At 38.8% G+C, this 9,106-nt stretch overlaps 1 protein-coding gene across 2 annotated transcripts in view; it reads right to left on the reverse strand.

Annotated features, from left to right (window-relative positions):
* Positions 1-231: 231 nt before the first annotated feature.
* The window catches only part of LOC103136358 (cdc42-interacting protein 4 homolog), a 24,763-nt gene continuing 15,888 nt past the window's right edge, over positions 232-9,106 (reverse strand). The window contains exons 9-15 of one of the 2 annotated variants that reach the window (XM_007549558.2): positions 7,785-7,940; positions 6,619-6,642; positions 3,072-3,181; positions 2,148-2,280; positions 1,998-2,068; positions 823-932; positions 232-738 (exon numbers count right to left, since the gene is read on the reverse strand). In XM_007549558.2, the coding sequence (XP_007549620.1) occupies positions 593-738; positions 823-932; positions 1,998-2,068; positions 2,148-2,280; positions 3,072-3,181; positions 6,619-6,642; positions 7,785-7,940 (750 nt within the window). In that variant the 3' untranslated portion in view covers positions 232-592. The remainder of the gene's footprint in view (positions 739-822; positions 933-1,997; positions 2,069-2,147; positions 2,281-3,071; positions 3,182-6,618; positions 6,643-7,784; positions 7,941-9,106) is intronic. The other variant, XM_007549559.2, reaches the window with a different exon arrangement.

The following is a 9,106-nucleotide window of genomic DNA, read 5'->3' on the forward strand; positions in this document are numbered from 1 at the left end:
AGATGTTTAAAAGTTGGATTATTATTTTTTGTTCTGAAATGTATATATAAGGGATTAAATTACACCCACCTGGATTCTAAAAGTCCTAGACTGAAGGGGGTTGAATACAAATGCAGGCCACACTTTTCAGCCTCATATCGTTTATCCTCAACATTGTGCATTGCTCTGTTTGGCGACTGCAAAATGACCTTTTTAAACACTTTGAGGTTTGTGGTTTTAAAAAATGGAAAATTCAAATGGAATGAATACTTTAATAAGGTTCTATATAACAGCTCATACACCATCAGTGTGACACAAATTAAAGGGAACATTCACAAGATCTGTCGTTTCTAAGTTTTAAATGCACTTAAATTGATAAGGACCACCCCAGGCTGGTAATCTGCACGTTGAGGCAGCATTTCATGCCACATAAAGCAGAGACCTGGAATGTACTATACTGCAATATAAGTGAATAATACCCACTCATATTCATTTGACTGTAACCATCTCTGGAAGCAATGAAACACAAGTTGAGAGCAGCTGCAATCATCTCCCATGTCTTTGTGTTCACCACTGGATCTTTGACCTTCCAGAAAAAACTTTGGGATGGAAACTAAGGTGTGAGTTTGACATATGATGTTGGTATGTAGCCCTCCTGTCCACTGGCTCTGAGGACTCTCATCCACCCATCTCCTTTGTCCTCCTCCATGACACTCAGCAGCTCCCCTTCAGTAATAGAAATGGTGCCCTCGCTGTTGCCTGTACGCCAGAACACATCAGATGTAGAAACATGGAGAACAGATTTATTCTAACAGAAGCTCAACAGGTAAATCGCAAATGTACCTGCGAAGGTGTAGAGAGCAGTGCATTGACCAACAGGACTTTCGATGTCATCAAACTCGTCATCAAACTCTGCGTAGACGTTGGATGATGAGTTACGTGTGGCTATTATGCTGGAGGAGAACAAAACGAGATTCACACGATGTTTTCCTGTTCATTAAAGTTCTGCAAATTCATAACAGTGACCCACGAGATAGACATCACAAATAAAAAAGAAAATAACTCTCCTTTGTTGTAGTTTATTTTGTCTCTATGATTAGTGAAAATAAGCAGTGAAATTACCAAAATGTTCCCTTTTTTGTGACAATAGCAACCTTTATTCTGTTATCAGTCAGAAAATGTGAAGAGAGAGAAGAGGGGAAGAGAAAAGGAAATAATCCCTTCCTTCTATATATCAGCCCACTCTGCCTGCATGCCACAACCGTATGTTCCTTTTGTAATCTTGACTTGCAGGTTGGCATTATGTTTGCCATAAATAGTTATATAAAAAAGCTGTAATATTATTTGTAAATATTCAGTTACACTAAAGTTAAACTAAGCTAAAACTCTTAAGGGTTCCATTGTGGTGAAAGTGCAATAATTGTTTCCACATGTCCAGGAGGACAGTAACCAAAGTCTTTGCTTTCTTACAATTTTTCCTTTTTTGTCAAACCACAAATGAACTAAAAGTCTGCATCCCCACAAAAAGGTTCTGATAGATTTAAACTCAGGACATTTTGACCAGCTGCATGTCACAGAGACATTGTTTGTTGTCATTTCAATAGTTTATTTGCTTAAAAATGCCAAAAAGAAAAAGAAAAACTGAATTTGACAGACAAAAACTAATAGTGATTACCAAAGACATTTTGGCTGCAGACTTTGAAAATTGTAGTTAATTCAATGATGGATTTTTTATTATTTTTTTTTTACTAATTTCCTAAATATGTGACCTGATTCAAACAAACTGTTCTTCTGCAGTAGATGTTTTTTGTGGCTGTTTCTCCATCTTTAATCCAACATTGCACAAGATGATACCAAGGTTCAACAGAAAAGAAGTGAAAAGAGAGACAAATAAAAAAAAAGAGTGAAAAACGGCCTGGTTGACAAAATTCAACCAAGCTTTCACTTTAAAGCCTGGATTTCTAGTGAACAACAAAAGTACTGTAGATCTTAAATAATCCCTTAAATGCAGGTCTTACCCAGACTGACTGTTATTGTTGGTGGTATTGTGTGAGGCGTCTTCTCCACCCACTGCCTCTGATAACCACGTCTGGGAGGAATGGACAAGTCAAATGTTTAAACTCACACAGTGTGTTGTACATATGCATATCTGCGCTTTGTGTAATAACCTCATATTTAGCCAGTTCTCCCCTCAGGCGGCCGATGTTCTGACTTGTCTGTGTGATTTGGGGTTCCAGACTGGAGGGGTCGCCCATCTGTGGATTCTGCTCATACACACCCCTCATCTTCTCCAGAGCCTCGCTGAGGTCAGACAGACAGACAGACAGAGGTGTTAATGCTGGGGAATGGTCTGCTTCTAATAAGGAAGTGTTGTGTCCTGGGTTGTTTTTGAGGTTTGATTATTCTGTGGTCCTTAGTCTCTTTCTTTTTTACTTTTACGTTTTACTTTAGTTCAGCCCTTTAGTGATTCTAGTTCATCATGTTTACTTCTTGTGTCCAGTTATTCTTTGTTACTCTAGTTTAATTATGTTTCTTAGGGCTAGTTATTCTTTACTGTTAGATTTATTTCCTGGTGTACTCTCCCTCACCCACTGTGCCATTTTCTCTCTCTCTTAACCCCTGGAACGTATTAGCTCATCAGCCCAGGTCTTTGGTTCCAGTATTTTACTGCTTCTCCTGCTCACACCCCTTTGCTTCCTGTCTCTTCGCTTAGGAAGAGATGGAATGCAAGGGGGAAACTCTAAGGTTTTCTCCTTTGGATTTGTGTTTTTTTTTTTTTTTTTTTTTTTTGCTCTGCTCTGGCTCCCTGTGTTCTCCTTTGTTTTTTTAAGTTCTGTTCATTCCTCATCTAAGCTGCTTCTGCCTCTCTGCTTGTGGGTCCACATCAAACACACTTATGTTGACAGGAAGTCTCTTTCGGTGGTGGAATTTCTGATAAGAATCTGAATAATGGGAAGTGTTCAGAGGACATGTTGTTTAACAGAGCATTGCCTCAATAAGGAAGCATATCTCTAAGATTTCCCGCTGAACAAAGCTTGGTTTTACTTTCACTTTGTTTCCAAGTTACAGAAGCTAGCAACTCTCAGTTTTACCCTGAGTCTTGTTCCTTGGTCAGTTCTTTGGTGATGTCATCAATCTTTGCCTGCAGCTTCTTCTTCCTCTGTTCTGGAGGAAGGTGGGAGAAATCCTCTGCAGGAGGAGACTGCACAAACAAACAGTGCATCAATGCAGATGACTATGACAAGTGATCAGAGCATAATGAACAGTCCCTGGTAAAAGTATCCACATCCCTTCAACTTTTCCACAGTTAGTCATATTACAGCCACAAATCTTAGATTTTGTGTCATAGACCAATGCAAAGTAGGGCATAACTAATGTCTGCCAGTCAGCATTGACTCATACAAATACATCTGTGAGTCAGTATTTTATAGAATGTCTTAAAGCAGTTACAGCTGCATATCAAGTCTTTCCATGTCTGTCTCTAAAGGCTGAAATTTTGGCCTCTTGTTCTCTGTAACTTCAGTGTGATGGTGAGAGAGTCTATGAGAATCAAGTTTCAAGTTTTGCCACAGATTCTAAGTTACATTTAGGTCTGGTCTTTGACAGGACCATTCTGACAAATACACAGACCATGGTAAGTCTGGTTGCATGGTTCGGGTATTTGTCCTGCTGGAAGAACGACTGCTTTCAGACTGTGACAACGTATTTTGTTGTAGGAATGCCTCTAAACCCTCACCAGCTCTGCTGTCCATGCTGAACAAAAGAAGCCTGACAGCATGCTGCCAGCATTCAGCGTGGTGGGTTCAGAGTGATCCGCAGCGTTTATTTTTATAACACAAATCATTTTGAATGAAGGCCAAATTGTCCCTGTTTGCACTGTTTCCTACATCTGGCAGACATCAAACATTTTTTTCTTGCATCTCTCCCATAAAGGACAGATTATCACCGTCTACAAGTATTGTGATCCTTGTCTCCTGCCTAAGCTGTGAATCTCTGCAGCTCGTTGAGAGTTAATATGGACCTCAGGACTGCTTAGTGCTCTCTTTGCTCTTCAGCCAGGGTGGATGACCGTGTCTTAAACTTTGTGCTATAATCTTAATATTTTCAGATGATGTATTGAACAATGCTTTGTAAAATATTCAACTCTTAGATACTGTTCACAGTGTTTCCAAATTCTGGTCTTGCTTCAGCACACTTGCTTCCTATTGATGGGTGATTTACAGGTTTTTGCTTCACAGCAATCATGTGAACCAAGTGTGCTGAAGCAGGGAAACACCTAAGGCGTGTAGGACAAAGTGCCTCCAGGACCAGGTTGGGGCATCCTGAGGTAACCTAACGACTTCCGCTCTGGATCTTTGTTCCTTGGTCTTCATGATGCTGGATGTTCACTAATGTTCTGCAACGAACCTCTGAGATCTTCACAGAACAGCTACGTTCCTATGGCGAGTCTAGGAAATGACTTCTAGAGCCAAGCGGCTGGACTGGATTTGATTTTGGCATATCAGAGTAAAGGAGTCTGTGTCATCTTGCTTCCTGTTCGGAATCCAAATGAAACTCAGTGAAGTCTGTGTTTGTAATGCAGGCCAACTTGAAAAAGTTGAAAAGGTGATGCTTACTTTGAAAAGTGAAAGGAGGAAACAGTTTGTCCAGCTTCAAATAGAGCAAAAAAATAAAAATAAAAATAAAATAAATAAAATAACAACAACAACAACAACAACAACAATAATAATAATAATAATAATGAAGAAGAAACAGAATATGTAAAGAAATGAAGGATTCATACGAGGTGAGAACTACATCCCCTCCAACAATATTAACCCAGACAAAATACCCATAAACTCCAGCTCTGCAGTGATTTGTTCTGGTTCAGAATGAACCACCTGTGATGACATACAAGGATAAATTAAAATTATGCAAGGGAATGTCAAGGTCTTTTTTAACCATGTCTTTATGTTATTTTTTTTATTATAAACTTATTTTATAGATTCTACTTGTTTTAGTCTAAATTTGTTAAGACTTTAGATTAAGAACAAGCATTACCCTCAGCTACTTGAACAACAATAATGTTTTTCCATATATTTTTATTTACTTAAATCCTGATTGGATATTTAAACAATGTTTGCTCTTAGTCTGCATTTACAATCAAAGGGTCCAATGAACGTTTCATAAAGAACATGATGACTCTGTCTTAGGCGCAGCTTGAATGGTGGCGCCTGAGTTTGTGCCCTTGAAGAATTTTGATGAAAAATGCTGTAACACTCGAACATCAAAGGTTCAGATAGAAACTTCCCACACAGCAAAGTATTCCCAAAACAACTGCTGACACAGGCAGCATACCGTGTGAGTGTTTAAAAGAGCGGCACGCTGTGTGGAGCTGATGTTTTTTTATAAATGCACCTTAGGTTTTAAGCAGCGTGATAAATCGATTTTCATATATTTCTTGATGTTTTACATTTTTAAATAATGAGCAAATATGTAAGAAAAGTAATGTTTGGACAGAACTACTGAAAATAAAACTAAGGCTATGTACATTTGATCTAAACGATCTAAATTACAAAGAATTGGACATCACTCTGTCTATTATGCCATCACAAGTAAAAGTTTGACCAGAGATCCCTGAACAAAATCAAAGCAAACATTTCCCAAATTAAACTGACTTTGGTTATTTTAATTAAACAGTAACTCCACTTAGATGAGTAAACCTCCACTAACAGGATGACAGCAGGGATTTTCATCAGAACATAATACTAAAAGGGGTTCAATGAAAGTGGGTCAGCAGCTTCAGCCAGATAGTTTGGATCTTTAGAATTTGGATTTTGTGATGTAGCTACTGTCAGCAGTCAGTAGAAACAGTTTGTAGAAACAGAAATAAATCAAATCAAGTAGAAATCAAACCAAATGCTTGTCAGACTGGAACGAGTTGCAAAGAGGATTTCTAACATTTCTAATAAACACCAACATGAAGCAGTTCGTGGTTCTCCAGGTCTTATCCTCACTACTCATTGTTGGCTCTCAGTGGGAACACTGGGGCTGTCTGCAGATCTCCAGCCTCTCTCACAACAACCTGAGATGAACTCAGTATTCTGACAACTTTCTGTCAGGAGCAGCATTCACTTATCATTAATCTCAGTCACAGGTAAGGGTACCCATCACACACGAAGTGGATCAGATTGGAGATGCTTTCAACCTGTCTTCTAACCATTCTAAAAGGAATGAATTTTTATTAAACTCATCGGCATCCTTAAGCTTACCCACTTTTTCAAGACCTCGTCTTTGTAAACAAACTTTTCACTTGTAGCCTAATAAGCCCCCCACTCCACCACTAACAGTGGAGACAATAAGTAGATGATCAGTAAAGATTTACAGTTTTTATACAATACAATGTGTATATTCTTCTTTTTGGCCTCAAGTGGCCATTTAAAGAACTGCAGTTTTTGCTCTTTTGAACTGACTTTAGCCCCTTGATTTGGACCCACCCTGTGTTTTATCCTCATATGTTTTGCTCCAGGTATGTAGGGTTAGTTGGGGTTGTTTTCTGAATCTATTGTGGAGTTACTGTTTAAATTTCCCAGTAAAAGAAATCCAGCACCAAATCCAGTTATCCAACACCTTTCATGTCCTTCTGAAGATGAGCATTACCGTGTGCTTTTCACCATGTGTTATCTGCACAGGGAGAAAGAATGACTCAGCATGAAATGAAGGAACAACAAATCAAACTTATGATATACAGTTTTACAGCATCATGTTGGCTGTAGATACAACAGATCTGAACACAGACCTGGAAACAGAAAAGGTCCAAACTGGACCAGCTCTCAACAGCCACACTTTATGTATGAAGGGAAAAATCCTGTGTGTGTGTGTGTGTGTGTGTGTGTGTGTGTGTGTGTGTGTGTGTGTGTGTGTGTGGGGGGGGTGTTTGTGTGTGTGTGTGTGTGTGCGTGTGCGTGCGTGTGCGTGTGTGTGTGTGCGTGTGTGTGTATGTGTGTAAGTTTGACTGAACTCATTCAGACCGCGGAAAGGACAGACAGACGGAAAGATTGAAGTGTAAACTACACATAGAGCTCAGAAGAGCTGAGCATCAGAACCACATCTTTCACTATGGTAACTACAATGGTTGTTACATTTGATTTTGTCAGCTAAATTTACAGTAGATTTAGTTAACTACATTTTTATTACAATTAGTCAACTAAAATCAGACTGGGACTAAAACAGTTCTGATGACTAAATTACAACTAAACCTAAATTACATTTTAGTCAAAAGACTGACACTAAAGCTAAATAAAAAGTTGCTGTCAAAATTGACACTGCTGGAGAACAAAACAAAAAGACAAGATGGAGGGATTTGTTGAAACAAAAAGACAGTGATCAAAAGGAAAGACAAGAAGAGCGAGATTTTGAGATAAAGAAATATTTCAAACAGCGCATATTAAAAGTCAAAGAGGGGCATGTCTCTGCAGCAAACTGGAGTTAGAATTCACCCCTGAGCGAGAACATTGGCTGATAAGATATGATTTGTGTAGAAGTGTGTGTGCATTTATTTTAAGATGTTGTGATAAAAGATAGTGTGTTTCTTACAGCAGGTTCCTGCAGGTAGGACCAGCAGAGCAAAGATAAGAAGGAGAGCCAAGCTAACCTCTCTAGTTATTTATCTAAAGTTATTGACAAGGAAGCAGCTCTCTCTGACTGCAGGAGAAAGACAAGCTGATTGATATTTATAAATCTTAATATAAAAGGAAAACAGATGGGTGTAGCTGTGTTAATATCTGTCTCTCTCTCCAAACATATTCAAAGACAGTCAGGCTCACCTTGTGCTTCTTGAAGATCTTGTGCTTGCGTCCTTTCAGAGGGTGGAGGGTAGATTCTGAGTTTGATGGTTTGATGCCCTGGGAGTAGTCCTCAAACTCCACATCGGTGGGTCTGTCAAAGCCAGACTTGTGTTGCTCTATTAAAAGTTTTGAGTCCTGCCATGACACAAAAATGAAACATCAGGTGTGAATCAACACACACTGCAGAAAGGGTGATGTTCCAGAGCTCATGGTTTTACACATTGGATGAAACGGCCCAGCTCTGGTGGCTGATTTTGATTTCTGATCTGTTTACTTAATATGTTGTTAATGATCCTTTGGCAGCAGTTTCAGCCTCAAGCCTGTTTGAATCTGATGCAAGATTCAAAAAGCCTTAAACATATTGATGAGGGTCATTTAAGGGCCTGTGTTCACTGGGAAAACAAAATAATTTTACAAAATAATACAACACTGGACTTAAAGGGACACACCTCTCATCAGCTCTCCTTCCACCTTAGGGCTCCTGTTGCACAGAACATGTTTTTGAACCACTGTCACATTAGTTCACTGATATAAAGAGGCTCCAAAGCTTCATGTATTGCAGAATATCTGATTTTTCTGCATGAACTGTGACATCACCGTGGGTCAGTCAGCAGCTGGAGAACAATGCTGGCCAAGTGAACAAAGAAAAATCAAACGAGAATTGCAGCAAAGAATTTGCGGTCATCTGTTGAGAAAACCCAGAAATATTCTCGAAGAACGTCATAAAAATAATTTTTATTATATGGAATTATTGCCTGCCTTCTATAGACAACAGAACACAACTGAAGGAACATTTCTGTGTTCAGCTTTACACCCTTCATAAACAACACATTAATTGACCTACTGATTCCTAATATGTTTGGTTACTTGTAATATTTATTTTCCATAAAGCTGGCCCAATTCTTTAGTGTCTGCTACCTGCTCAAGGTAGTTTGCTGCTTTAACTTTAGTTTTACAAGTTTCTTGTTTACTCAGGATGAGAGATTGCTTCAGAGGTAACAGCTGATGCAATCTGTCAGACTTCCACACATTCCACATCACCTTTTTGAATGAGCTGAACTCATCTGATCTACCTCATTTGACTGCATTATATTGCACTTATGTATTAAATGCATCATTGGCTTCAATTGGCCCTGTTTGTTGTAAATTGGTGATCTGAATTAATTGGTTTTGGGTTTTGGTGATGGCACTCATCACAATGTGATGTTTGTTCAATTGTTGACTGTGTGGTGTTTCGTTTGTGACTTTGTAATTTAGTGTTTTTATTATGTATAGCACTTTGAACTGCCTTACTGCTGAAA

The sequence above is a fragment of the Poecilia formosa genome, unplaced genomic scaffold (genome assembly GCF_000485575.1).
Source record: "Poecilia formosa unplaced genomic scaffold, Poecilia_formosa-5.1.2 Scaffold32, whole genome shotgun sequence".
Classification (NCBI taxonomy): Eukaryota; Metazoa; Chordata; class Actinopteri; order Cyprinodontiformes; family Poeciliidae; genus Poecilia; species Poecilia formosa.